General features: G+C 64.5%; 1 protein-coding gene across 2 annotated transcripts; it reads right to left on the bottom strand.

The window, feature by feature from the left end:
- Positions 1-836: 836 nt before the first annotated feature.
- Positions 837-27,134, bottom strand: SLC5A6 (solute carrier family 5 member 6). 2 transcript variants are annotated; one of them, XM_045010739.1, is made up of 16 exons: positions 27,024-27,134; positions 18,329-18,852; positions 17,857-17,922; positions 17,033-17,084; positions 16,446-16,513; positions 15,120-15,274; positions 14,648-14,788; positions 14,220-14,349; positions 13,492-13,580; positions 13,277-13,389; positions 12,696-12,763; positions 10,205-10,291; positions 9,657-9,844; positions 9,316-9,419; positions 8,228-8,349; positions 837-2,626 (listed from the first exon to the last, which is right to left on the bottom strand). In XM_045010739.1, exons 2-16 carry the CDS (start codon positions 18,656-18,658, stop codon positions 2,453-2,455), a joined length of 1,887 nt encoding a protein of 628 aa, XP_044866674.1. In that variant the 5' UTR covers positions 18,659-18,852; positions 27,024-27,134; the 3' UTR covers positions 837-2,452. The 2 variants fall into 2 exon arrangements, with proteins under 2 accessions (XP_044866674.1, XP_044866673.1); XM_045010738.1 differs by lacking the exon at positions 27,024-27,134 and having other exon boundaries at positions 18,329-19,093.

The raw sequence follows: 27,134 nt of genomic DNA, 5'->3' as shown, positions 1-27,134 counted from the left end.
CTTTTCTCTCATTGCAACAGGCCTGCCCTGTCCTTGGGCTTCCTCTCGCTTCCAGCGGATTTGGAGAACGTTCCTTGTTCCCTTGTGGCTCGAGCTGGTTTAATCTCGTTTTCTGCCTGGGCGCTTGTGTTGCAACATTTTCTACTGGCCATTTAGGTCCCGTCTTCCCCCCCCAGCCCCGGGGCCTGGCTCATCCCCCTCGCAGCCCACACACCTAGGTGCTGCCCAGGCTCCCCCCCCCCAGCCCCCTGGGCTCCCTGCCAGGCCTGGCGCTGCAGCCCTGGTCCAGGAACAGGGCAGGAATGGAGCGAGCCGAGGCCCCCATCAGAGCCGCGACTGGCTCCTCCTGCCGCCTGGGGCGTCCCGCTCAGCCCGGGCCAGCCGGAGGCTGGGGAGCAGCCTGCCCCTGCCCGAGAGGCAAAGCCACAGAGCCAGCCCCATCCCACAAGGCTGGGCTGGCCTGGCTCCGGGCACGCGAGCCGACAGCCTCTGCCCGGGCTGAGCAGCAGCAGTGGGCCCTGCTGCACTGGCCCGAGGGCGACCAGGCTGGCGCTGACTGCGGAGCCGGAGGGGTCAGCCAGGGTGGGCCCAGCCCTGGCAGCCCCGTGCCAGGAACAGCCACTAGTGGCTGCAGCTCCCTTCCTGCCCCGCAGGCTGGTGCGTGGGCAGCAATCCTGGCAGGTGCCCCAGGCCTGAGCTCCCACGCTGGGAGCCAGAACTGCCCCATCCTGCCCCTGCCAGCACAGCCCCGATGGGTCTCGGGCCGGGGTCGCTTTCCCCGCAGGCGGGTGGGGAGGGGGCTCCGCAGAACAGGGCCCAGACGCGACACGGCAGCGTAATCACAGAGAATCACTTTACTGAGACAACAGCCCCAGGTGCTGGGGGCAAGAGACAATTAACGAACAATTAGAACAACTCATTGAACAGAATCAGGGAAGGGCCCCAGGGGGCAGGGATGGGGGGCACTGGCTGTGGGGCACTGGGAGCAGGGGTCAGGGATGGGGTGGGGGTCTGAGAACAGGGGCACTGGCTGTGGGGCACTGGGAGCAGGGGGCAGGAAGCGGGGGACATTGGCTATGGGAGGGCTGCCAGCAGGGGGCATCATTGCAAATTGTAGCTGTGGCCTATGTCCCCCCACTAGCTGCCGCAGGAGCAGCGCGAGCCCCCCCGCTGGGAGAGCCATGCCCGGGGCCCCTGGGAGCAGCCAGCCGCCCATGCTGGCCCCGCCCCGTGGCTGCATGCGTCACCACCAATCTACCCCACAGCACCGTCACTGCCCCCCACGGTAACATGCGGGGCACAGGCTGGGCTCTGCGCCAGGGCAAAAGGGAGCCCAAGGTGGTGCAGCACCAGGCGCCAGGGCACAGCAAGGGCTCTGAGCCCAGCTAACGGCCCAGGTGCCAAGGGCAGAGCCGCAGCCCCCGTAGCCCCCAGGAATGCAGCTGGTCCATCATCTCCACCTGCAACTGGAGCCGGGGCCTGAGCAAAGTCCAGCTCCCAGCATGCCGTGCAGCTTGGGGCAGCACCTGGCATGGTGCAAACGGGCTCGAGGGCTGCAGTGCAGAATCCCAGCGCCCCACAGCCAGAGCGGGAGGTGCTGCCCCGGGCTGGGCCCACTCAGCCTCCTGCCAGTGCCCCAAGGGGCCGGCTCCCAGCCTCGCCCCGCCCCCCGTCATGAGCCGACCTGAGCCCAGGGGCCGGGGCCCGATGGCAGGGAAAGGCACATGGCCCCCGCCGGGTGGGGCCAGGGCAGAGTCTGTTAGGAGGCACCAAAGACTTAGAGCAGGGCCCATCTCCGCGTCGGGGCACAGAGCGGGCCAGTGGGAGGCTGAGGGACAGGGCCCTTGGCTCCAGGGGCAGACAGCCCAGACCTCAGGAAATGGGGGGGTCCAGGGGTCCTGCAGACACCCCCTCCGCCCCCCATGGGCAGGGGAGGCCTGTGCAGGGATGGACGGACGGACTGCAGGGATTAGCGCACGTAGAAACGAGGGCCTGGCCCCACGCAGCGGGAGGCCGGCTGGTCCCCTCACAGCATCGCCCGGTGCATCAGTGCACGGCCCAGCTCCAGGCCTGGGAACCAGTGAGGTCTCACCCGCCCCCCGGGCTTGGCACATCACAGCAGTTAACCCCTGTGCCCTGCAGGGCATGTGGGCAAGAGGCCAGCAAGGCAGGGCTACGCCAGCCCCAGGCTGGGGCCTGACTCCATCAGCCGGGCTCCGGCAGCGCATGGTGGGCGCCAGCCACCCCGGGTCATTTGGTGCTTTGCGGCCTGAGTGTGCGTGGAGCCCTGAGCCGCACGCAGGGGACAGGGAGCGCCTGGGGGGGCAGGAACCCGCCCCAGGAGGGGAGCGGCCCCTTCGTGCTGTGCGCGCTCAGCAGAACCGTTCCTGGGGCGAGGCCAGTGCTCCCAGCGGGGCCTTGGCTTTCCACCCGCTCTGCCGCCTGGGCCCGCTCAGAGCGACGTCTCCTGCAGGATGTAGGTGTGAGTGCCCTCCGTCCTGGCAAAGCCCTCGCCCTCCACCTCCTCTGCCTCCTCCGCACGGGCCAGGCCCCCGAGGGGGCCATTCGGCATCCCATTGCTGGTCTTCTCCGGGGCACGGGGCGCCGGCTCCACGCAGCCCCCGTCCTGCGCAGGGAAAGACGAGGGTCAGAGGGGGACTGGGGTCTTTCCCCACTGGCAGGCGCTGGCTCCTAGCTGGACCAGGGGCAGTGGACCGGCAGGCTCAGGGGGCAGGAAATGGGCCATGGGGCTGGCCCCATGGACCTGCTCCCTCTACCCCTGCCAGCCACCAGCTGCCTGTGTTCCCAGCACTCAGGACAGCCCCTGCTCGAGGTCTGAACTCGGGACGAGTCCTGGAGCCGCTCCTGCCTGGAACAGCCAGCGCCTCCCTTCCTCCTCCCACCCTGCAGCTGCCTGCCCACCCTGCAGGGCCGGCTCCAGCCCAGCGCTTAAAGCTCCCAGGCCCGAGCCAGCTCAGAGAGTAGCAAGCCCCCGCCGGCTACCTGGAGCCAACGTCCCAGCCCCGGCCCGAGCTGCATTGGGGCCAGGCCCTGGGATGGACCCCGCCCTCGCGGTGCTGACGGCTGGCTCCCGCCTGTCGGCGGGCAGAGGCCAGACACCCATTCTTGTCCTGCGTCCCCCCGGCAGCGCTCGACCTGCTGCCCAGGGCATGCTTGGCTGGCCTGGGAGAGGTGGACGGGTCCAAGGGAACGCGCTGAAGTGGGCTGAGTCCTTGCTGGAGGGACGCACCCAACGAGCAGCACTGGGAACGGCCCCTCCCCCCAACCCCTCGTTGGCTGCGCCCCACAAGGACCAGGTCTCCCTTGGGCCCTTCTCAAAGCCACCTGCAGCTGCTAGGTGAGCCGGTCAGACGCCAGGGCTCCAGCGCCACCTCCCCGTCTGCCCTTCGCCACGTTCCAGCCCCCACCACCATCGAGATGGCCCCAGGCCTGGCAAACAGCTGCCTCCAGCGCCCCCGAGCCAGGCTGAGGCCATCTGGCCCCAGGGCCATCTCCATGGGCAAGGGTCAGGTCAGAGCCCGGCCTGGGAGATGGCTGGATTCCTCGCTGAGCTCTCACAGAGCAGCACCCGGCAGTGCCGCCGCCGCCCACCTCCGGCCAGCTCGGAGCCCGGCCCTGTCCCGGCAGCACCGCCGCCCACCTCCGGCCGGCTCGGAGCCCGGCCCTGTCCCGGCAGCGCCGCCGCCGCCGCCCACCTCCGGCCGGCTCGGAGCCCGGCTCTGTCCCGGCAGCGCCGCCGCCCACCTCCGGCCGGCTCGGAGCCCGGCCCTGTCCCGGCAGCACCGCCGCGGCCCACCTCCGGCCGGCTGAGAGCCCGGCCCCGTCCCGGCAGTGCCACCGCCGCCGACCACCTCCGGCCGGCTGAGAGCCCGGCCCCGTCCCGGCAGCACCGCCGCTGCCCATCTCCGGCCGGCTGAGAGCCAGGCCCCGTCCCGGCAGCGCCACCGCCGCCCACCTCCGGCCGGCTTGGAGCCCGTCCCGGCAGCGCCACCGCCCACCTCCGGCCGGCTCGGAGCCCGGCCCCGTCCCGGCAGTAACACTGGGGCCCTAAGCGATCCCAGTGCCGGCGGCCAGGGGCTCCCCCAGATCAGCTGAGGAGACCAGCTCCATGCACCCCAGCTCACTGTGGCTCTAACCTGTATCTACCAGGTGTCATGTCATATGTCACTGGGAAGCTAATGCCTCGCTGGTCATTCATGTTCTTGCATGATGTCCGTGCGGTGTGTAGTACGAGTTATGGATACACACTGGAATTACACTCATGGGTGTTTAAACCAGGCATGTCAGGGGAGTTGGTAAACGGGTCTGCCCTAGACAAAGGAAGGCGTCTTTGCTTCTGTGCCCAGCCCAGGGTCAAGCAGAGACAATGCAGGTCACTTATGTGCCAGGCAAACGAAGCCCCATGCTACCAAGTGAGGCAGGAGAAAGCTTCCAGTAGGGAAGAGAAACTTTATCTGGGCTATGAAGACAGGGGCTCTGAACCTCACCTGCTAAGCAACTGGATCATCGGATTGTGTCCAACATTTCTGGGTTATAACCATGTAGGGAGTGAGGTGTTTAGTGAGGCCTGACACACGCTGGTGATTAACAGCACCACCAAATGTCTGCACGGCAGTGACACTCCATCAGGAACTATGGGACACTGCACTTCAGAGTGTCCCAGCAAAGGAGAAACAGGTCCTTCCCCGCCAGCAGGGAACATCACCGCTGTCCCCGTCTCCTACGGCCGTTACGCGTGGCAGAGTCACAACCTGGAAGCCCCATTTCCAACAGGGGATGGGAAGCCCACAGGGCAGGCACAAGGGAGCAGGGCTCTGGCAAGCCCAGAAAGGTGTGGGGGAGGGGGAGGTCTCTGCAAACTGAACGTAGGTGAGAAACCTGCGTGGGCAAAGAGCTTTCACCAAAAGAAACCAGCCCCTAGCGTGTCGGTGGCGAGCCAGCCTGCCATGGCTGGGAAGGAGAAATCCACCTTGAACAAAGCCCAGGTGTGACGAAGTGGGACTGTTCGCACTGGGGGCTGGGGACAGATCCTAAGTATCTAGCAGCAAAAGGCCATGCAGCCAAATGCCTGACACTGTCTCCTAGCAACGGATGGCCCGGCCCCTCCCTGCAAAGGTGCATCTAAAGGTGTGGGAGACAAAGGGGTCAGGTGACCTCCTAGCCCGGGAAAGAGGCTGAGCAGAGAGGAGGGGCCGGAGGGGGCTGGGCAGACGGGAGTTGGCTGGAGAACAGAGGGGAAGCAGGGAGAGAGGGCTCTGATCCCCAGTGGGGGCTGTGGGGCTCCCGGGGCCCCAAGATGGACCTAACAGGGGGGGATCCTGTTATCTGTGCCTGCAAGACCTGTGTTGGACTGTGTTCCTGTCGTCTAAATAAACCTTCTGCTTTACTGGCTGGCTGAGAGTCCTGGTGAATCGGCAGGGAGGCCGGGGGTGCAGGGCCTTCTCCCCTACACTCCGTGACACCAGGTCACCGGAAAGAGTATTGGGCTGGGAGCTCCCTTCCTTACGTACCCTGATGGCTGCTGTGTGACTCATTTGTCTGTGTACAATAACCCAGCTCCGGGCAGCGTGTGAAGGGCAGGGTGGATTCGCCCCAGTTAGGGTAACAAGATGTGATTTGCTTTGGTCTCTCTAAAGGAGCCGTATTATTGCTCGGAGGGCTTGGCTACACTTGCAAGTTGCAGCGCTGGTAGAGACTTTCCAGCGCTGCAATTAGTAACCGTCCACACCTGCAAGGCACATCCAGCGCTGCAACTCCCTGGCTGCAGCGCTGGCTGTACACCTGGCCAGGTTGGGGTGTAGCGATTGCAGCGCTGGTGATCCAGCGCTGCTCATCAAGTGTGGACACACACCAGCGCTTTTATTGGCCTCCAGGGAATAAGGAGATATCCCAGAATGCTTTTAACTAAATTACTCTCTTTGTTTTGTTGTGAACTCCGATGGGAGCTCCGTTGAACTGCTTATCTAAAAAACAAACACTGATCACAGCAAACAGGAGCTATCTGGCTGTGAACGATCAAATGAGAGGCAAGCAGTTTGCTTGACAGAGAAACAGCGTTGGAGGCAGGCTGTTTGCAATTAAGACTAAGGGTTCGCGAACATTTTGTGATTTTTCAATCCAGGAAGCTAACACACAGTGTTGGCTCCAAAAATCCACTCTCTCTACCTTCCCCGCTCCCTGTCACAGTCCACCACCCTCCACCCGCCTCTTTTGAAAAGCATGTTGTTGCCACTTGAACGCTGGGATAGCTGCCCATAATGCAGCACTCCCAACAGCACTGTAAATGCTGCAAATGTGGCCACACACCAGCGCTGGTAGCTGTGAGTGTGGCCACACACCAGCGCTGTAACTCCCAGCGCTGCAACTTTCAAGTGTAGCCAAGCCCTGAGTGTGCAGGGGAGGGCTGGGCGCTGCAGGGCACATGGTTTTAGGGACACTCAGGACTGGGAGTGTGCAGGGGCCTGGGATGAAGTGGGACAGTTCTTAGTGTTTTGCATGAACACGGTGCGTGCCTCAGTTTCCCTGGGTGCTGCATGTGTCGCGAGGGGGTGGAAGGGGGGTTGCAGAGGACCAGGTGTGACCTTGCCTAGCAGCCGGGACCCCAGACACAGCCTGGAGCCTGGGGACCCAGTGACTGGTGACCTGGTGACCCGGGCAGCTTGGGAGCCAGGTGGTTCTGGCCAGTGGGAGAACAACGGGCTGCGGAGAGAGGGGCCCGGGGACCTGCCCAGCCGGGGAGGGGGAACCGAGGCCGGAAGAGCGAGGGTGCAGGCAGCCTGTTTACCTGGCACGGAGGACACAGGACAGATGAGGGGCTGGTGGGGGAGGGGATATTAGGAGGTGGGCTGGGGACAAGCAGCAGCCGGGGCCCATGGGGACGGGACAGACCCAGCTGGCCGGGCTGAGACTGGCCAGGCCCGAGGGCCCTGAGAACGGCCTGGGTGGGTCCAGATGCTCAGTAAAGCTCCTGTGTGGCTGGCTGAGTCACTGCAGGCTGGAGACCGGGGGCTCCCTAGGGGGCCCATGGCAGAGCAGGCGGGCGGTGCCGGGAGGGGGCGGGGCAGAGGGCCTAGCCCCAGGGACCGACGGGGGGGTTTCTCCCAGGGGCTGTACGGTGCCCAGAGCCGGGGGCTGGCAGCCGGGGACAGGGCCCCTGGCCCGTGGAAGCGAGTGCGGCTGCAGCCAGGGTGCTGGGGAGCGAGCGGCTGCCCCAGGGCTGTGTGGGGCGCACACACGCGGGGCGGGACCGGCAGGCTGGGAGCTACAGGCCACAGGGCGAGCGGTGACAGCCCCCAGTGCAGTGACCTGCCCCTGGGCCGAATGCGCCCGACCCCCTCCACGGCTGGGAGACCCCGCCCCAGTTATACGGGCTCCAGCCCCCAGCCGCCTCACGGCAACCGACACACCTGGGCAGGGAGCCCTGGGCACGGCCGGGAGTCCAGCTAGCTCGGCCTGCTGCAGCACCTCTCCCCAGCAACATGGGGGCCTGCCAGCACATCCCACCTGGAGCAGGAGCCCTGGGCACGGCAGGGAGTCCAGCTAGCTCAGCCTGCTGCAGCACCTCTCCCCAGCAACATGGGGGCCTGCCAGCACATCCCACCTGGAGCAGGAGCCCTGGGCACGGCAGGGAGTCCAGCTAGCTCGGCCTGCTGCAGCACCTCTCCCCGGCAACATGGGGGCCTGCCAGCACATCCCACCTGGAGCAGGAGCCCTGGGCACGGCAGGGAGTCCAGCTAGCACGGCCTGCTGCAGCACCTCTCCCCGGCAACATGGGCGCCTGCCAGCACATCCCACCTGCCCACAGGCAGCAGGTCAGGTTCAAGGTCTCGGCCCTTCCCTCTGGGGCCCGGGCCCAGCGGATCTCAGAGCCGAAAGCTCCAGGGGGGGGCCGGAGGTCGACAGCTCTGTCCTCAGGCCCGGCACCAGGGCAAGGCTCGCCTGGGTGGGCAAGGACCAGCCGAGACTCCCAGCCGTGCCCAGCTCCAGGCCTGCGCTGCCGACCGGCCTCCTGTGACAGAGCCGCCAAACAGCCCCCTGCTGGCGGCCCCCCGAGAGCGGCCCTACGACAGGGGTTCAGTGCCCGGCGATGACGGGGGCTCGGGCGGGAACCATATGGAATAACGTGGGTGCGTGTTGCCGGGCAGGGCCAGTAACTGGGATCTCGGCCTGCCCTGCCCTGCCGCACTCAGACCCCCCAGCCACTCACCTCGGCGGAGCAGCCCACCCCACAGCTCAGCCGTTCCCGGTACCTCTGGGGCAGGCAGCAGAGCAGCCGGGGCAGCACGGGGTAGATGGTGCGAGGGTTGACGGTCGCTCCCTTGGTGGGGCCTGCCAGGGCGAGGGACAGAGCACAGGGGGTTACATGGGCCCCTGCACCCCTCGGACTGTCCCCACGTCAGCCTGCACTTCCCCAGGCCAGGGGCGCAGAGACCCCCGGTGCCAGGGGAGGCAGGGTTGGGTCTAGTCTCTCCTTCCCTGCCCTCCCCTGGGGCAACTGTGCCTGGCCCGGCCACGGCCAGGAGCCTGCAGCCCCCGGCCGCAGGACAGACGCCCCCCGAGGGGCAGCGCTGCATGCTGGGCCGTAGCCTCTGCTCTCCGGTCACGGGCCTGCCAGGGGCATCCGGCCCCCAGCCTAACAGGGAGCCTGGGGGCCCCCAAACCTGAGCTCCTGCCCGCAGCCACGAGCCCTTCATTCCCCCGCCTCCCCAGTCCCTTCCTCCCGCCCCCACACAGCCCAGAGTGGGATTTTCTGTCCTGTCCCTGACCTAAGGGCCTGGCCGCGACCCGCCGGGCTCAGGGCTGCCAGCCCGTGGGTAGGAGACAGGAGGTGGGGGCGCGGCACCGCCGAAGGCTAGGACCAGCTAGAGCTGCGAGCAGGCAGACAGTGGGAGCCCAGGACAGACCCACGGACAGTGGGAAGCTCCAGCAGGCAGGGGTCTGGTTCATGGAGCAGGCTGGCTCCAGTGGCCCTGGCGTCGGCCAGCAGGGACTTAACCCCGAATTCTCTGGGCCAAGCCCAGGGCCCCCCACGCCGTGCCCAGGGGCCCGAGACCGGCTCTGGGGAGAGGCTGCCTGGTGTCGCTGCAGGCACTGGCGGGCACAGGGGTCCCTGCAGAGCGGCTGAGTCTGGCTCAGTGGGACTCGCTGGGCAGGGCGATGGGCCGAGGCAGGAGCCCTCCCCTTGCGGCACACCAGGGCCTGCGTAAAACTGGGGTGTAGCCAGATCCTCTGGATCCATGAGAACCTCTCACCCCCCCACCCCCCCGCACACAGCCAGGAGCCCCCCGCACGTACCCGTGAGCAGGCTCACCAGCAGGCCCACCAGGATGACGGTGGTGGAGTTGTGGGCACTGTACCACATGTACGACAGGCTGTAGAATTTCTGGAGCCCCGAGAGGCTGTGGGGGGAACAGCCGGGTTAGGGGGCAGCTGGGGACCTGGCACCCGCTGAACGTCTCTGCTCCTTGGCGGGCCCAGGACCCCGCGCGCCTGCACCTGCAGCCTGGCAGGATGTTAACACCCCTTCGGGGGATGCTCCTTCGGTCTCCCAGGAGCCTCCAGCCGGGGCCCAGCACCCTGCCCCCACGGAGCCCTGTCCCCAGCACCCTCCCCGCAGCACGGCTCCCCCCACTCACCGCTTTGGGGCTGGGGTTGAGGTCAGCAGGGTGGTGGCGATGGCCGTGCTCAGGCTGCTGGTCTGGGGGAAGTCGGTGATGTTGGACAGCGGCGGGGCCGAGGGGGCCGCCCGTAGGTTGGACACCAGGCTCCCAATGCCGATCCAGAAGGCCATTGCCAGCCCAGCTGCCAGCCCAGCGATCGCACCCTGCACACGGGGACAGCAGTCAGCAGCGGCCCGTGCAGCTCCAGGGCCCTCCCTGACCCCGAGGGGCTGCTCCACCCCGCTGGGGAGGCACCGAAACCCCAGCCCAGCCGGTGGAGCGGCCATGCCCCAGTTGAATCCATCTCCCTGCTGGGCACAGCCTCAGTTTCCCCCGCGCTGCAGTGGCTGCACTGGAGCCCAGAGATTCACAGCGACTGGGGCCTGGCCAGTACCAGGCCTGCTGCGCCCCCCGCCCCAGCTCGGCGGCCAGACCCGAAGGGGATGGGGGCAGACGCAGGCCCAGCCCAGGGCTGGGGCCCGGAGACCCTAGGGAGGGGCCCAGGCGGGGGGGGACACACTCACGGTGGGGTTGGCACACGGGAAGAACATCCCCAGGCAGAAGAGTCCCAGCAGCGGGCCGCCCACCATGCCGAAGATGCTGATGGCAGCCTGTGGGGAGAGAGCGCGTCACCCCTGCAGCCAGGGCACAGCCCCCCGGGACAGAGGGCAGCGGGCTCCCTGCCTCAGGCTGGGGGGGGGACACGTACTAGGAACAAGCCCCTTAGGGCACCTGGCGGGCGTTCAGAGGGAAGTGCCGGTACCGTTACACAAGGCACAGTGAGCTGGGGACGTCTCCGTTGGAAGCAATGGAGCAGGAGAGACCTGGGTGTCTGGGTCCATCACGGGGTGACTATGAGCCGCCCGCCAGTGTGATGCGGCCGTGATAAAAGCTAACGCAGTCCTAGGGTGCATCAGGCGAGGGATTTCCCGGAGAGACGGGACGTGTTAGTACCGTTACACCAGGCACTGGTGAGCCCTCGGCTGGACAATGCAAGCAGAGCTGCTGTGCCGTGGGTAGGAAAGAGGAATTCAGACTGGAAGAGGTGCCGAGAAGGGCGACGAGGCTGATGGCAGGAACGGAAAACCTGCCTTACGCGAGGGGACACAACCAGCTCGGCTTGTTTAGCCTGACCAGACACAGGCCGAGGGGAGATCGAATCGCTCCCTCTAAATCCACCCCAGGGACAAACACCAGGCTGGGAGAGGAGTTATTGAAGCTAAACTCCCATGTGGACACAAGAACACGTGGCTAGAAACTGGCCATCAACAGGTTTAGACTTGAAATTAGATGAAGGTTTCTCACCACCAGAGGAGTGAAACTCTGGAGCAGCCTGTGACGTTATTGATATAAATTGGGACCATATAGAACATGGGTTGCAACCAAGGTCCTGTAGTGGCACCAAATCTTAAGTAAAGGGGGTCATATAAGGTGTCTAAGACCAGGTTCTGGGTTGCTGGTTATGATTATGCTGTCTGTGTGTCTGTGTATCATTTTGTAGTTGAAGTTATAAGTATTGGCTCTGTACTGTCTGTATTTTGTATTATGCTCTGCTTCTGGGAAATATCCCAGACAAGCTGGTGTTAGCCCTGCCTAGCTGGCTTGATGGCCCACTAAGGACCATCAGCTACACAATTGACCCATGGAGAGAAGGCAGACACGCCTTGTGACTCAGCAAAGTATGCAGAGACTTGTCCATGTGACTGCAGACTCCATTTTGCTGTAATTTTCCACATTGAGGACAAAGAGATTCTTACACCTGGAAAAGTCTATATAAGGCTGATGCATCATCTCCATCTTGTCTTCAATCCTGCTTCTTACCTCTGGAGGGACTTTGCTACAAACTGAAGCTCTACACAAGGGACTGAATGACCCATCCCAGCAGGGAATGTATTCCAGAGACTTAATTTGAACCTGCAGTTTACTCCATCACTGCTGCAAGCCTGAACTAAGAACTTTGCCATTACTGTATGGAATTGATTCCATTTAACCAATTCTACCTCTCATCTCTACCTTTTTCCCTTTATGAATAAACCTTTAGATTTTAGATTCTAAAGGATTGGCAACAGCGTGATTTGTGGGTAAGATCTGATGTGTATATTGACCTGGGTCTGGGGCTTGGTCCTTTGGGATCGAGAGAACCTTTTTCTTTTATTGGGGTGTTGGTTTTCATAACCATTCATCTCCAGGACGAGTGCACTGGTGGTGATGCTGGGAGACTGGAGTGCCTAAGGAAATTGCTTGTGTGACTTGTGGTTAGCCAGTGGGGTGAGACCAAAGTCCTTTTTGTCTGGCTGGTTTGGTGCCTTAGAGGTGGAAAAACACCAGCCTAGGGCTGTGACTGCCCTGTTTGAGCAATTGGTCCTGATTTGACACTCTCAGTTGGGTCCCGCCAGAATCGCTCCGTCACACAGCCGCCCAAGGGGAGCAGTGGAGACAAATCCCTGAACTGGCTTCCAGCCTGAGCGTGATCAGTTTATGGAGGGGATGGTGTGCTGGGGCTGCCTACGATGGCATGGAGCTGATCTGCGACCGCTAGCAGCAAATCTCCCCAGCGGCCGGGGATGGGACACTGCAGAGAATTCTTTCCCAGCTGCTGGCTGGTGGGTCTCACCCACATGCCCAGGGTCTAACTGATCCCCGGATTTAGGGCGGGGAAGGAATTTCCCCCGGGTCAGGCTGGCAGAGACTCTGGGTGGGGGTTTGCCTCCTTCTGCAGCCTGGGGCCTGGGTCACTCGCTGGTTTGAACTAGTGTGAATGGTGGAGTCTCTGTCACGTGAAGCCTTGATTGAGGACAACAGAGGCTCGGGGCCTATTGCGGGGGCAGGGGGGGGGGTCTGGGGGCTGCAGTGGGCAGGTCAGACGGGAGGATCAGGATGGGCCCTTCTGGCCTTGAAGCCCAGGAGTTTATGAATCTGAGCACAAAGTCCTTTGGCAAGTGGCCAGAACACCAGCTCCTCCCCCGCCCACCCCAGCACCTCCCTGGGCTGAGCCCGGGGCAGGGCATGTCCTACCTGCAGCATGGGGCCCATCATGGAGGAGAGGTAGGCCATCCCCAGGCAGAGCAGCCCATAACTGAGAGCTGGGAGGGGGGGAGAAGGGGGTTAGAAGCTGCAGCATCACTCAATACAGCCACCTGCCCCTGGGCAGGGCACAGCCAGGAGCCCAGGGCAGCAGGGGCTGCGGGTCGGGAGTGAGGGGCACCGGCAGAGCTCAGAGGTGGGCAGGGCCGGACTAGCAGAGGGCTGCGGGTCAGGAGTGAGGGGCACCGGCAGAGCTGGGGGGGGGCAGGGCCGGGCTAGCAGGGGCTGCGGGTCAGGAGTGAGGGGCACCGGCAGAGCTGGGGGGGCAGGGCCGGACTAGCAGGGGGTTGCGGGTCGGGACTAAAGGGCACTGGCAGAGCTGGGGCTGGGGCAGCAGATCCAGATGGGGACGAGCTCCCACAGACCTGCCTGCCCAGGGCTGGCTCAGGGTCTTCCTTTGCATGGCCACTGGGACCAGGCAGCGGTCAGGGGCTGGGAGGACGCCCCGTCCCCCGGGAGTGTGGCTCGGACCCCCAGCAGGGAGCTGCGTGGCCTGCAGGAGCGCGACTCACCCAGCAGCTTGGAGAGCAGCGTGGCACGGGACTCCCGCAGGCCGGGGAAGTAGGGGTGGATCAGGTCCTCCATGGTCACCGTGGCCAGGGAGTTGAAGGCCGAGGAAATTGTGCTGCAAGGCAGAGAGAGGAGCTGGGGTCGGCTGGGAGAGCCCTGCTCCCGTCACACCCAACCCGGACACGGGACTCTCAGCACCCGGGCGCGGGGCACTCACCTCAGGGAGCCGCTGAAGAGGCAGGCGACGAAGAGGCCGGGCAGGCCGGGAAGGTCCTTCAGGACGTCCATGACGAAGTACAGAACCAGCTGCAGAACATAAGAAAGGCCGTACCGGGTCAGACCAAAGGTCCATCCAGCCCAGTATCTGTCTACCGGCAGTGGCCAATGCCAGGTGCCCCAGAGGGAGTGAACCTAACAGGCAATAATCAGTGATCTCTCTCCTGCCATCCATCTCCATCCTCTGATGAACAGAGGCTAGGGACACCATTCTTACCCATCCTGGCTAATAGCCATTGATGGACTTACCCTCCCCTCCTGCAAAGGCAGGAAGCTGGTCAGGGACCGGCTGGCCGGGGGAGGAGAGGGGAGATCAGGGCACTGGTTCACCGAGGGGGGCGAGAGGCCGGGCACCCAGGGTAAGGGACAGCACGTGAAAACAAGCAGCAGCACCATCACTCAGAGCCGCCATCGTTGGGTTTCAGAGTCAACGCCCCGGGGCTGCGTGGTGCCATTCCCCTGCCCAGAGCCAGCGTTGCAGGCTCTCTGCTGACTCAGGCAGGCACCAGGGAAGGTTCCCCTTCTAGCAGCGAGCCCATGGGGTCCCGATGGGAGCAAGGCCGAGGGGCCGTCTCCGAGCGAGGGAGAAAGCTGCCCAGAGCTCTCGCAGACGGGAATCCCCTGGCTTTAGGGTAAGGCGGTCGATCCCGGGCCCAGCCCGGCACTCACCTGGTCCGAGGAGGCCTGGCTCTGGGGTGCCGTGAGCGGATGCTCCTGGTAATAGGCAAACATGACAAGGCCCGTGAGGCAGCTGAGGCAGAGCACGACCTGCTGGCAGGGGAACACGGCGTAGCAGGAGCTGCGAGGGAGGAGGGGGTGTTACAGGGGCGCGTGCAGGCAGGAACCCCTGGGACCGGTTCTCCAGAGCCCTCGCCAGCAGGGAGCCGGGCCCAGCGCTCCCCGGGCACGGCCCAGACGGGCACGGCAGGTGTAGGGGTCGGAGGCAGCTCCGAAGGCCTTGGCTGTGGGGTCCCCGCCCCGCTGGAGCCGGGGAGCCCGTGCAGAGCACCTCCCAGCTGTCCCATTGCGACACAGCGGTGAGCTGCCCAGGGCCCCTGCCTGGCTGCGCCCCACGGCTCCCCCCGCCCCGTACTCACAGCACGGCCTCCCGCTCGGTGCGGGAGCTCAGGTAGCGCTGCACCTGGGCCTGGTTCACGCCGTACAGCGACAGCATCATGAAGACGCCTCCGACGGCCAGGGTCCAGAAGGTGTGACGCTCAAAGGGGTCGGGGTTGAGGCTGCAGCAAGACACAGATGGCCAAGTGCTGGAACCTGAGCTTGTGGGGCTGGGAGGGAGGGGTCCCGGCCCCCCAGAGCACTCGGGGCTGGGTGCATGGTGCGACTGCCCCTGTGGCAGGGCAGGGCAGCTCTCTCCTGCGTCTGGCCGTGGCGTGTCTAGCGCCCCCCGGGCCTTCCCTGACCCGCAGCGCAGGCAGGTCCCACGGGAGTGGGCTGGGTTCTCCCCACCACCCCCTTAACCAGGGCTGAGCGGCCACGGGCTGGGGCACCAGGCAGACGTTACCGGGTGAGAGCGCCGGGGGCCCGCGGGGTCTCCACGGTTCCACTTACTCAATTCCAGAGATCTTCCCCTGATCGGCCGCCAGCTGCCAGACCTGCCCCATGCCGCCCACCTTGACGGTGCCCACCACGATGACGGCCAGCTGCCCTGCGAACATCACCAGCGTCTGGAAGACGTCGGTCCATATGACGGCCTTCAGCCCGCCCTGCGGAAGCAACGGGCCCAGAGCAGAGCCCTGAGCACAGGGCAGGAGCGCAGGGGCCACCCTGCATCAGCCCCTCCCAGCAGAGGCCAGTCCCAAAGCTCGGAGCCCCCAGCACACCTGCCCGGCGGAGAACCCTCGGCACAGGGGGGCAGGGACCAGCACCAGGTTAGGGGCAGACACGGGGCGTCACCAGAGGGCAGGGAGGAAAGTGAGAAGGAGGGGTCAGGGTGACTCTCCGGAGACACTCCAAAGCAGGGAGACGGGTCCGGCTGGGGGCAGGGCTGAGGGCTGCTCCCCGGCAGGGAGAGGGGGGCAGGGCTGGGGGACGGGGGCAGGGCTGGGGGCTGCTCCCCGGCAGGGAGAGGGGGGCAGGACAGGGAGAGAGGCGCAGAGCTGAGGGCTGCTCCCCGGCAGGGAGAGGGGGGCAGGGCAGGGGGTCGGGGTCAGGGCAGGGGGCTGCTCCCCGGCAGGGAGACGGGGGCAGGGCACCGCGACGGGGGCAGGGCTGGGGGCTGCTCCCCGGCAGGGAGAGGGGGGCAGGGCAGGGGGACGGGGGCTGGGCTGGGGGCTGCTCCCCGGCAGGGAGAGGGGGGCAGGGTTGGGGGACGGGGGCAGGGCTGAGGGCTGCTCCCCGGCAGGGAGAGGGGGGCAGGGCGGGGAGACGGGGGCAGGGCGGGGGGCTGCTCCCCGGCAGGGAGATGGGGGCAGGGCGGGGAGACGGGGGCAGGGCTGGGGGCTGCTCCCCGGCAGGGAGAGGGGGGCAGGGCGGGGGGCTGCTCCCCGGCAGGGAGAGGGGCAGGGCGGGGAGACGGGGGCAGGGCAGGGGGCTGCTCCCCGGCAGGGAGAGGGGGGCAGGGCGGGGGGCTGCTCCCCGGCAGGGAGAGGGGGGCAGGGCAGGGAGAGGGGGGCAGGGCTGGACGCCCCATCACTGGGGTGTTCAGAAGCAGCCCTGCCCCAGCCACACCGGGAGCTGCCTAGCTGGGGCGCCAGGGGGTCTCTCCCCTGCCTGCTGGTGCCTCCTGGCCCGGGCCAGGCTGGGCACCGACAGACCCTGGGCCATGGGGAACGCGTGTCTGCTCCGGTCTCGCTCCCCGCCCCCGCCCTGCATCTCAGACGGTTCCCAGAGCAGCCCCCGGCCCCTCACCCCGCATGGGCTGGCGCCGGCGCTTACCAGGGTGGTGTACAGGGTGCAGACCAGCCCCATGGTCAGCACCGCCCCCCAGAGGTCAAACTGAGTCACTGCAAGGAAAACACCAGCCATCAGGAAAGGGTGGGGGCCAGGCAGCCAGCGCCCCAGAGACCCCAGTCCGCTCACACCAGGCACGCTGGGGAGGGAACAGACCCCCCAGCCTGGGAACGGGCCTCTCCTCACAGCGAGAGGAGCGTGAGCCGCGTGGCCCGGCCGCACCTCGCCCCTGCTGGGGGTGGGGAGGTGTTGTGCCCCCAGAGCTCCCGGCCAGGCCCCTGAGCAGCGGTAACGCCAGCGCAGGAGGTGTCATCTCCCAGCCAGACGGCGTCAGACTCACCAGCCTAGCGCTGGATATTCCGTGAGCCAGAGAAACGGCTGATCCCGCTGTGAATCTGGCTAAAATCTTGAGCTCAGTGACACCCAGTGGCAGTGAGTTCCACAGGCTATGGGCACCTTGGGTGAAAACCTCCCAATATCCCTCAGCCACTGCCTTTGGTACGTCTATCCTGCGCCCCTCTCTGTTTATCCCTCCCGCCCCTGGGCTCAGGACCCCGCCCTCCCTGCATTACCTGCATTGAGAGCCAGCGCGGGTGCGTAGAGAACGACCCCCATGTAAATCACCTGCAGGGGAGAGAAGCAGCAGCAGTTACGGTGCCCAGGTGGCCTGAGCCAGCCAGAGAGACGCGGAACAGAGGCAGCCAGCCCCACAGGCCAGCGCAGGGCCCAGCGGGACCAGGCTGATGGAGGGTGGGAGGAATTCAACACCCAGGAAGCGGGAGGATTAGCAGCACTCCTCAGCGCCAGGCGTGGGGCAGGGTGATGTGTGCCAGGGCCCCTCCTGCCCCACCTTCAGAGAGGCCCCTCATGCCCCATGTGCAGCCCCCTGCCAGCCCAGCCCTGGCCAACAGAGGCTCCCTGTGCTGAGGGTTTCTCCTGGAGGGCCCAGGAGGGCCCACAGCCCAGGGCGAGTTCTCTGAGGGTGAAACGCTTGCACCCGTGCTGCCTGCGCCCAGGGACCCCGAGGGGCCGCAGTCCCTCCCACCCCAACGGGAACCGACCCGAGCCCACGGCCGCTGGGGCCCTGGCCGAGACACTGAGCCCCAGCGCCTGCCCGTCCCGTCCCGTCCCGGGGGCTCCCCGCGTGCGCACTCAGCCCCGGCAGGCCCCGCGGTGCGGAGCAGGGAGGCGGGCGTCTGGAAGAGCCGGAGTGACCAGCTGCAGCTCCCAGCATGCCGTGCGCCTGGGATGGGAGATGTCTGACCCCGCTGCGCGCTGGGGGCTGCAGTGCAGCCTGCCCCGTACCGGCCCCCTCAACTCCCAGCAGAGCCCAGCCACCCACCCATACCGGGGGCCCGGGCGGAGCCGGAGCCGGGGGCCAGACAGACGCGCTCACCATCTGGAAGATGAAGGTGACGGTGCCACACACACGCACAGCCTTGTTAAAGCGCAGCTCCAGGTACTGCCGGGGGAGAAGGGAGAGGCAGGCGGGTGAGCGGGGGGGCAGACAGGCCCGTCACCCTGCCCCCCACCGGCCCATCACCCCGCCCAGCCCCCCCCTCCACCACCGTCCTGCCCCTCCCAGCGCATGGCCCTGCCCCCCCACCGGCCCATCACCTGCCCAGCCCCCCAGCTCCCCCACCGCCCTGCCCCCCACCGGCCCATCACCCCGCCCTGCCCCCCTGCTCCGCCACCGTCCTGCCCCTCCCGGCTCCCCTGCTCCCCCACCGTCCTGCCCCTCCCGGCCCATGGCCCTGCCCCCCCACCAGCCCATCACCCCGCCCAGCCCCCCCGCTCCCCCACCGCCCTGCCCCCCCGGCCCGTGGCCCTGCCCGCCCGTGGCTCCGTCCTGCCCGCCGGGCGGTCACCTCGTAGGTGCTGGTGAGGTGGAGGCGGTAGAAGACAGGGATGAAGACGTGGGCGGGGATGAGGAGGCCCAGGAGGTAGCAGCAGCCCAGGAGCCAGTACTCGGTGCCGAAGCGGTAGATCTCGGCCGGCACGCCCAGGATGGCCACGGCCGACTGGAAGGTGGCCAGCAAGGAGAGCGCCACGGGCAGGAAGCTCATGCTGCGGTTGGCCAGCAGGAACTCCTGCACCGTGCGCTGCCGGCCGCCGCTCAGCGCGTAGAACAGCCCGATGGCGGAGGAGAGCACCAGCAGCAGCACGAAGACGGTGTAATCCGCCACCGTGAACGCCATGGCAACGCTGCCGGCCGCACTACAGCCTCCTGCGCCCGCCGGCTCTGCCCAGGCCGGCCATGCCAGTCGCGCCGGCCTCGCGCTCGGCTCTACCCGCCCCGGGCCATGCAGGGGCTGCGCCGGCACCGCTCACCGGCCCCCCGCGCCTCCGGCACGCGCCTCGGGCCCCGCCACCATCCCGCACAGCCGCCGAGCTGGAAGAGAAGAGAGGGGTCGGTGAGCAGCTCTTCCCCGGCCCCAGTGCCAGGCGCTGGCACGGCACACGGGGAGGGCTCACATGCCGCAGCCCAGCCAGCTGCAGCCAGGTGCCCTCGGCCCAGGGCTGCCCCTTCACCCACTTCCCACGGGCAAGCAGCCAGCGAGGAGATAGCGCAGCAGGGACCTTCGCTCGGCTCCGACTAGCTCAGCCCGTCTCAAGGACCCGACTGCTCCGGGCTGGGCTGGGCTGGGCACCCTGCAGGGGTCGGGGGGGGGGGGGGGGGCGGAGGAATGGCAGATTAACCATTTCACGGCTGCTGAGCCGGGCCGCTCCCTCCCAGCCCCATAGCACACGGCGGGGAGCTGACACCCGCCCAGATTTCACCTCTGTGGCCCCGCCGAGACGGCAGCTCCTTGGGGCATTTCCAGGCACTGGGCCTGTGCCTAACCTGCCCCTCCTCAAGGGCGGCGCTGCGGGGCCAGATCTCACCACGACTCATCGGGCCGCAGCAGCCCCAGCCCTGCGACGCCGTCCTGAACCTCGCCGGCTCCACCGGCAACAGGGAAACGCTGCCAAAAAACGCAGGCAGCGCGGCTGCAATAACAGCCCCGCCCCGCAGCTACAGCACTTGGCAAACCTGCTAATCCAAGAGCCCCACCCGCTCCCCTCCCAGAGCCGGGGAGAGAACCCAGGAGTCCTGGCTCCCGGCCACCCCTCATCTAACCCACCAGCCTCCACTCCCCTCCCAGAGCCAGGGAGAGAACCCAGGAGTCTAGGCCCAGCCCCACTCCCTGACCCACCAGACCCCACTCCCCTCCCAGAGCCAGGGAGAGAACCCAGGAGTCCTGGCCCCCAGCCCCCCTGCTCTAACCACCAGCCCCCACTCCCCTCCCAGAGCCAGGGAGAGAACCCAGGAGTCCTGGCCCCCAGCCCCCCTGCTCTAACCACCAGCCCCCACTCCCCTCCCAGAGCCAGGGAGAGAACCCAGGAGTCCTGGCCCCCAGCCCCTCTGCTCTAACCCACCAGCCCCCCGTCCCCTCCCAGAGCCAGGGATGGAACCCAGGAGTCCTGGCCCCCAGCCCCCCTGCTCTAACCACCAGCCCCCACTCCCCTCCCAGAGCCAGGGATGGAACCCAGGAGTCCTGGCCCCCAGCCCCCCTGCTCTAACCACCAGCCCCCACTCCCCTCCCAGAGCCAGGGAGAGAACCCAGGAGTCCTGGCCCCCAGCCCCTCTGCTCTAACCCACCAGCCCCCCGTCCCCTCCCCGAGCCAGGGATGGAACCCAGGAGTCCTGGCCCCCAGCCCCCCTGCTCTAACCACCAGCCCCCACTCCCCTCCCAGAGCCAGGGATGGAACCCAGGAGTCCTGGCCCCCAGCCCCCCTGCTCTAACCACCAGCCCCCACTCCCCTCCCAGAGCCAGGGAGAGAACCCAGGAGTCTGGGCCCAGCCCCACTCCCTGACCCACCAGACCCCACTCCCCTCCCAGAAGCCAGGAGTCCTGGCTTCCAGATCCCCTGCTCTGTGAACTCTCTGCCACCGTGTGAAGCATGTCCCAGCGCAGGGATGGCATGGCACGGGCCTCGCCCCCAGGTCCTGCTCTGGGCCCTTGGCTGGTCCCTCTGCTGCCCCCCAAGAGCTGCTGCCTGGCCCCTCACGGCAGAGCCCCCAAAGCCGTCACCGCAGCCAGGCTCCAGGGGTGTCAGAGCCTCTGCTCCCTGGGCTCCTGTGTGGAGTCACTGGCTGCCCTAGAACTGCTGGGCTCTGGTTTCCGTGCCAGTCCCTCCTCGGCAGACGCCACTCAGCGAGCTCCCTGCCGAGAGGCTGGGCTGGGCTCTGGACACCCGAGAGCCCAGGGGCGAGCATTTCCCCGGGTCACGGAAAGACTCCAAGCAGCGGCTGCTGGGAGGGCGGCGCCTGGCCCTACCCTGGGAAAAATTTCCTGCTGGATCCAGCCCTTCCTAACAGTACGCCAGGTCCTCACAGCTCTGTCGTCTCACAGACACTTCTACATGCTCCGGCACTGTGACCAAGGGGAAATGTTCTGTAATATTTTTATGACCCCTATGTGTGCCTCAGTTTCCCTATATTTTGCATGTTTACCCAGAGGGGTAAAAGGAGTGTTTGCTCTCAGGACAGGCTGGGAGACTGTCTGAGCTTTAGACAAGTTAGGTGTCTTCAAGTCACCAGGGCCTGATGAAATGCCTCCTAGAATACTCAAGTCGCTGACTGAGGAAATGTCTGAGCCATTAGTGATTATCTCTGAGAAGTCCTGGAAGACAGGAGAGATTCCATAAGACTGGAAAAGGGCAAATCTAGTGCCCATCTATGAAAAGGGAAATAGGGACAACCCAGGGAATTACAGCCCAGTCAGCTTAACTTCTGTACCCGGAAAGATAACGGAGCAAATAATGAAGCAATCAGTTTGCAAACATCTAGAAGATAATGAGGTGATAAGTGACAGTCTGCATGGATTTGTCAAACCAACCTGAGAGCTTTCTTTGACAGGGTAACAAGCCTTGTGGATGGGGGGAAGCAGATGTGGAATATCTTGACTTCAGTAAGGCTTTTGATACTGTCTCACATGACCTTCTCATAAACAAATGAGGGAAATACAACCTAGATGGAGCTACTATAAGGTGGGTGCAAAACTATTTGGAAAATCGTTCCCAGAGAGTAGTTATCAGTGGTTCACAGTCAGGCTGGAAGGACATAACGAGTGGGGTCCCGCAGGGTCCGGTTCTGGGTCCGGTTCTGTTCAATGTCTTCATCAGTGATTTAGATAATGGCACAGAGAGCACACTTATGAAGTTTGCAGACGATACCAAGCTGGGAGGGGTCGCGAGTGCTTTGGAGGACAGGATTAAAATTCAAAATGATCTGGACAAACTGGAGAAATGGTCTGAAGTAAACAGGATGAACTTCAATAAGGACAAATGCAAAGTGCTCCACTTAGGCAGGAACAGTCAGTTGCACACATACAGAATGGACAATGGCTGCCTAGGAAGGATACTGCAGAAAGGGATCTGGGGGTCATAGTGGATCACAAGCTAAATATGAGTCAACAGTGTAACACTTGCAAAAAAAGCAAACCTCAGTCTGGGCTGTATTAGCAGGAGTGTTGTAAGGGCAAGACACAAGCAGTAATTCTTCCGCTCTGCTCCGCGCTGATACGGCCTCAGCTGGAGTCTTGTGTCCAGTGCTGGGCGCCACATTTCAGGAAAGATGTGGACAAATTGGAGAGAGTCCAGAGAAGAGCAGCAACAAAGGATTAAAGGTCTAGAGAACATGATCTGTGAGGGAAGTTTGAAAAAATTGGGTTTGTTTAGTCTGGAAAAGAGAAGCCTGAGAGGGGACGTGATCACAGCTTTTAAGGATGTGAAAGGTTGTTACAAGGAGGAGGAAGAAAAATTGTTCTTTTTAACCTCTGAGGACAGGACAAGAAGCAATGGGCTTAAATTGCAGCAAGGGAGGTTTAGGTTGGACGTTAGGAAAAAACGTCCTAGCTGTCAGGGTGGTTAAGCACTGGAATAAATTGCCGAGGGAGGTTGTGGACTCTCCATCCTTGGGGATTTTTCAGAGCAGGTTGGACAAACCCCTCTCAGGGATGGTCCAGATAATCCTTAGTCCTGTCCTGAGTGCAGGGGACGGGACTAGGTGACCTCTCGAGGTCCCTGCCAGGTCTATGATTCTATGATCCTGTGTCTGTGCCAAGCCCCATTCCCCAAAGCCAGGCCCTGCACCCGGCCAATCCCTGCCCACCAATACAGATCAGCCAGCCAGGCAAGAGGCAGGAGACTGGCTCGGAACCTGCCACAGCTCGGGCCCGGCGTCCCGGAGCAGGGGAAGTGACTGGGACGGAGAGGGCCGTGGGGGGTCACTGCAGGAGCTGGGGCAGCAGAGGAGTGAAAGGTGTCCAGGGTGGGTTCCCCACCCTGCCTGGGGCTCAGGAGACCCCAGGGTGTCGTTCCTGTGGCCAGCACCACACTGGCCCCAGGCTGGCCAGAGCCCCACTTTCTCCACCGTGCTCGGCGCAGGAACCGGGCAGCGCCCAGGCTGGAGCAGGTGGTGGCTCAGCCAGACGCTGCCATCACAGGACTCACAGGGCAGCCGCTGGCCCGGCCTGCAGGGCACAGCAATGGGTCACGGCTGCAAACGCCCAGTCCTGACACCACCCGGAGGGTAGCCCCAGCACTGCCACGTCGGGTCGGGGGCAGCATGGCCCCAGCCCTGCAGGGGACACCTCCCAGGAGGCTGCTAAGGGGGCGACCTGCTGGCTAAGACGCAGGGAGGAGGGGTGAAGGGCCAATCCCCATGTCTGACCCTGCCGTCGCCGGGGGGTGCAGATGGCTAGAGGGGAGCACAGATGGGGCTCCCGGCCCCTGCACAGGGCGAACCCCACATCACCATCCCCACACCACGGCGGGGAGGCAGCTTCCTCTCTGGAGGGGGAGCCCGGGCGGAGCAGGGCCGGAGCCAGGGGGGAGGGGCTGGCCGGATTCGGGGCTGGCCAGGGGCTGCATTGCTCAGAAGCTTTGTGGCAGGAGGAATTTTGTGGGGCATATTTTCTGGGATTACGGCTCAGCCCGTGATCGCCTGGCACCTGCGTGCATGCGACAGCTTGTCTGGGCTCGCCTGCCTGGGGGTGAGGGGGGGGGGGGCTAGGGGGACGGGCGGGGCAGTGCCAGGACAGACCCCCTGGGGTGGGCATAAGCAGCTCCCCCTGTCACTGAGCCAGGCCCGTGAGTGGGGACGGAGGTGGTGCCCTGCGGCTCACAGCGGAGCCACAGGAAGGGCGACACCTCGGGCTGCAGCAACAGTGAGCTGGGTGAACAGCCCCCCCAGTCCCTGCTGCCAGGGGCTGCTCCCCACAGCAGGGCCGGGAGCCTTGCGAGCCCCCCAGTGTGTTACCCTGCACCCCAAACCCCTCATCCCTGGCCCCACCCTAGAGCCTGCACCCCTAGCCCCTCCCGCATCCCAACCTCTTGCCCCAGCCCCGAGCCCCTTCCACACCCCAAACCCCACATCCCCAGCTCCATTGGGTCACAGGCAGCAACAATTTTCTTCAACTGGGTCACCAGAAAATTGTTTGAAAACCACTGGTCTAAGCAGCTCTTAAAAACCTCCAAGGATGGAGATTCCACCACCTCCCTGGGCAGTTTATTCCAGTGTTTAACCACCCTGACAGTTAGGAACTTTTTCCTAATGTCCAACCTAAACCTCCCTTGCTGCAATTTAAGCCCATTGCTTCTTGTCCTGTCCTCAGAGGCTAAAAACAATTCTTCTCCCTCCTCCTTGTAACAACCTTTTATGTATTTGAAAACTGTGATCATGTCCCCTCTCAGTCTTCTCTTCTCCAGACTGAACAAACCCAGTTTTTTCAATCTTCCCTCACAGGTCATGTTTTCTAGACCTTTAATCATTTTTGTTGCTCTTCTCTGGACTTTCTCCAGTTTGTCCACATCTTGTCTGAAATGTGTTCTCCGGAGGAATTCTGCACCACTTCACATGCGCAGAATTTATGTCCCCTGCAGATTTCTTTGCTTCCCTGCAGAAAAATGACTTTCTGATGGGAGAAGCAAAGGGAAACCACAAGAGTGGTCCCGTGACCCTCCCCAGCAGCATGTTCTGGGGGCCCAGGGCACTGGGGGGTGGAGGTGGGAGTGGGAAAGACCCGACTGGTGGCTCCCACCCTGCATCAGGCTCAGCTGCTAGTCCCAGCTGGGCTGGGGAGGACAGGACTTCAGCCCACCCTCAAATTTTTCCCCTGGCTATAGGAAGTTCTGCAAACTCCTCCCCTCTCCCCGACGTGCACTTCCTGCGCCCATCACTCCTCAGCTGTGCCAGGGTTGGGCACAGCCTCACCACTGAGTCCATGTCGGGGGGAGGCTGCACAGCGTTCCACCCCTGGGCAGCCAGTGGCCTGTGTTCCCCAATGTCATGCTGGAGCTGCCACATTTGGCAAATAAAATTGGCAGAATTTTGAAGAACTTTAAAATACTGTGCACATAATTTTTAATTTTTTTGGCACAGAATCTCCTCATGAGTAAATGTGGCACCCAGAACTGGACACAACAATCTAGTTGAGACCTAAACAGCGCAGCCTAGAGCGGAAGAGTCACTTCTCATGTCTTGCTTACAACACTCCTGCTAATACAGCCCAGAGTGATGTTCACTTTTTATGCATTACACTCTTGACTCATATTTAGCTTGTGATCCACTGTGACCCCCAGATCCCTTTCCGCAGTGTCCTTCCTAGGCAGCCATTGCCCATTCTGTATGTGTGCAACTGACTGTTCCTGCCTAAGTGGAGGACTTTGCATTTGTCCTGATTGAATTTCATCCTATTTACTTCAGACCATTTCTCCAGTTTGTCCAGATCATTTTGAATTTTAATCCTGTCCTCCAAAGCACTCGCGACCCCTCCCAGCTTGGTATCGTCCACAAACTTTATAAGTGTACTCTCTGTGCCATTCTCTAAATCACTGATGAACCACGGCGCTATCCAGCCCCCAGTGGGAGGGGCTGCACTTGGGAGCTCACTCCAGACTCTGAGGTCAGGCCAAGGGCCTGTGCCAGGAGGGTGAGGAGTCAAAGACAGGCCAGGGCTCTGTTGAGGCCTGTCCAGGCAGAGGCGCTGCTGCCTTTGGGGAAACTAAAGGTGTTCTGCATACACAGCCCTGCTCTGGGCACTTCCCGGGGGCTGGGAGTCCCCAGGGGCTGTGATAACACTCAGTAACCCTGTGCCGATCTCCAACATCTCTGCCCTGGATCGCACAGCGCCTGACCCCCCACCCCCGGGCCCGGGAGCCTGTGGCCGTGCTGGATACAGACTGATGATGGGGGAGGGGGGAAACAGTGGCCCCTCCCCCAGGGCCTGGTCCCTACCCCCTTCCAGAGTCCCAAACAGTGTAGGAGCAGGCAACCAGTATGAGTTCTCCACCTTACCAGGGGTGGTGGGGCTCAGGCTTCAGCCGTGGGGTGGTGGGCTCTAGCCGTGCAGCAATGGGCTCCATCCCCCAGCCACCGGGCTTCGGGCTCTGGCCTCGCCCTCTCACGCCACCCCGACCCCACTGCCTCCTCCAGCCCCCAGCTGTGCAGTGGGACCCAAGGCTCCAGCCCCAGGCTCACCCTCCACCACTGACTGCCCTGACCCCCGCTTCACTCCACCCCCCAGCCATCTCCCCATCCAGGGCTTAATTTCTCCTCCAGCTTGCTGGGGCTGAGTCAACCTGCTGTGAAAAGTGATATTAACAAATATACAACTACCAGTTTTCACAGTAGCAAGCTTCCTAGCTAGCAAGTCTGAAAAAAATTAACTACAAAATGAAAACATGCAAAGCTCCGTATGTGTCTATTCTGTTTAGGTCCGGTAAGGATTATAGACAACTGCAGATTATTGAGTCTGCAATAAAACCCCACAGAAATGAATTACAAGGACGTGAACATGTCTATGTGCATATTTACTGGTTTTTCCTGGAGTTAATTAAGTGTTTTAGGAGTTGGGGGCCGCACTCTGAGGCCACCAGCACATTTCTTGTGAGATCCCCGAGCTAGGAGCTCACCAGCCCCCCCCAACTCCCCCTGCAGCCCCCCCAGCCGGTACCGAACCCGGGGCCCGCTCTCAGCCCGGGGGGGGGCCCGCTTCCACCTGCTGAGCTAGCACCGCTGCCCCGCCCCCGACGGGGCCCCTCCCCAGGCTTGTCCCCCGGCTGCTCCCGCCGCCCCCGGCCGCCCGGGTCTGGCAGCGCCGCGGGCCGAACCGTAAGGGAGCCCCCGCCCCGCCGCTGCCCGCCCCCGCCGCTGCCCGCGCCCCACGCGGCCTCCCCCCCGCCGCTGCCCGTGCCCCACGCGGGCTCCCCGCCCCCCAGCGCGCCCCACGCGGGCTCCCCCCCGCCGCTGCCCGTGCCCCACGCGGGCTCCCCGCCCCCCAGCGCGCCCCACGCGGGCTCCCCCCCGCCGCTGCCCGTGCCCCACGCGGGCTCCCCGCCCCCCAGCGCGCCCCACGCGGCCTCCCCCCCGCCGCTGCCCGTGCCCCACGCGGGCTCCCCGCCCCCCAGCGCGCCCCACGCGGGCTCCCCCCCGCCGCTGCCCGTACCCCACGCGGGATCCCCTCGCCCCAGCGCGCCCCACACGGGGTCCCGCCGCTGTCCCCGCATGTCACTCACCGGGGAGGCTCCGCGCTGCCGGCTCTGCCCCCTGGGATCCCCACACACGTGCTGCGGGCCGGACAGCCCAGCGGGCGGGGGCTTCCCCCTCCCCCGGCGCATGGTGATGAC

The sequence above is a fragment of the Mauremys mutica genome, chromosome 3 (genome assembly GCF_020497125.1).
Source record: "Mauremys mutica isolate MM-2020 ecotype Southern chromosome 3, ASM2049712v1, whole genome shotgun sequence".
Lineage (NCBI taxonomy): Eukaryota > Metazoa > Chordata > Testudines > Geoemydidae > Mauremys > Mauremys mutica.
This window is presented reverse-complemented; position numbering and strand designations above follow the sequence as displayed.

What these genes read in the sequence shown, in the direction of transcription:
- SLC5A6 (XM_045010739.1), bottom strand. Translation starts at nt 18,658, where the DNA reads ATGGCGTTCACGGTGGCGGATTACACCGTCTTCGTGCTGCTGCTGGTG. An exon ending in GCACCCTGTACACCACCCTG is followed by an intron (nt 15,275 to 16,445) that starts GTAAGCGCCGGC and finishes TTGCTTCCGCAG; the next exon opens with GGCGGGCTGAAGGCCGTCAT. An exon ending in GCTGGTGAGCCTGCTCACGG is followed by an intron (nt 8,350 to 9,315) that starts GTACGTGCGGGG and finishes TCGCCCTGGCAG; the next exon opens with GCCCCACCAAGGGAGCGACC.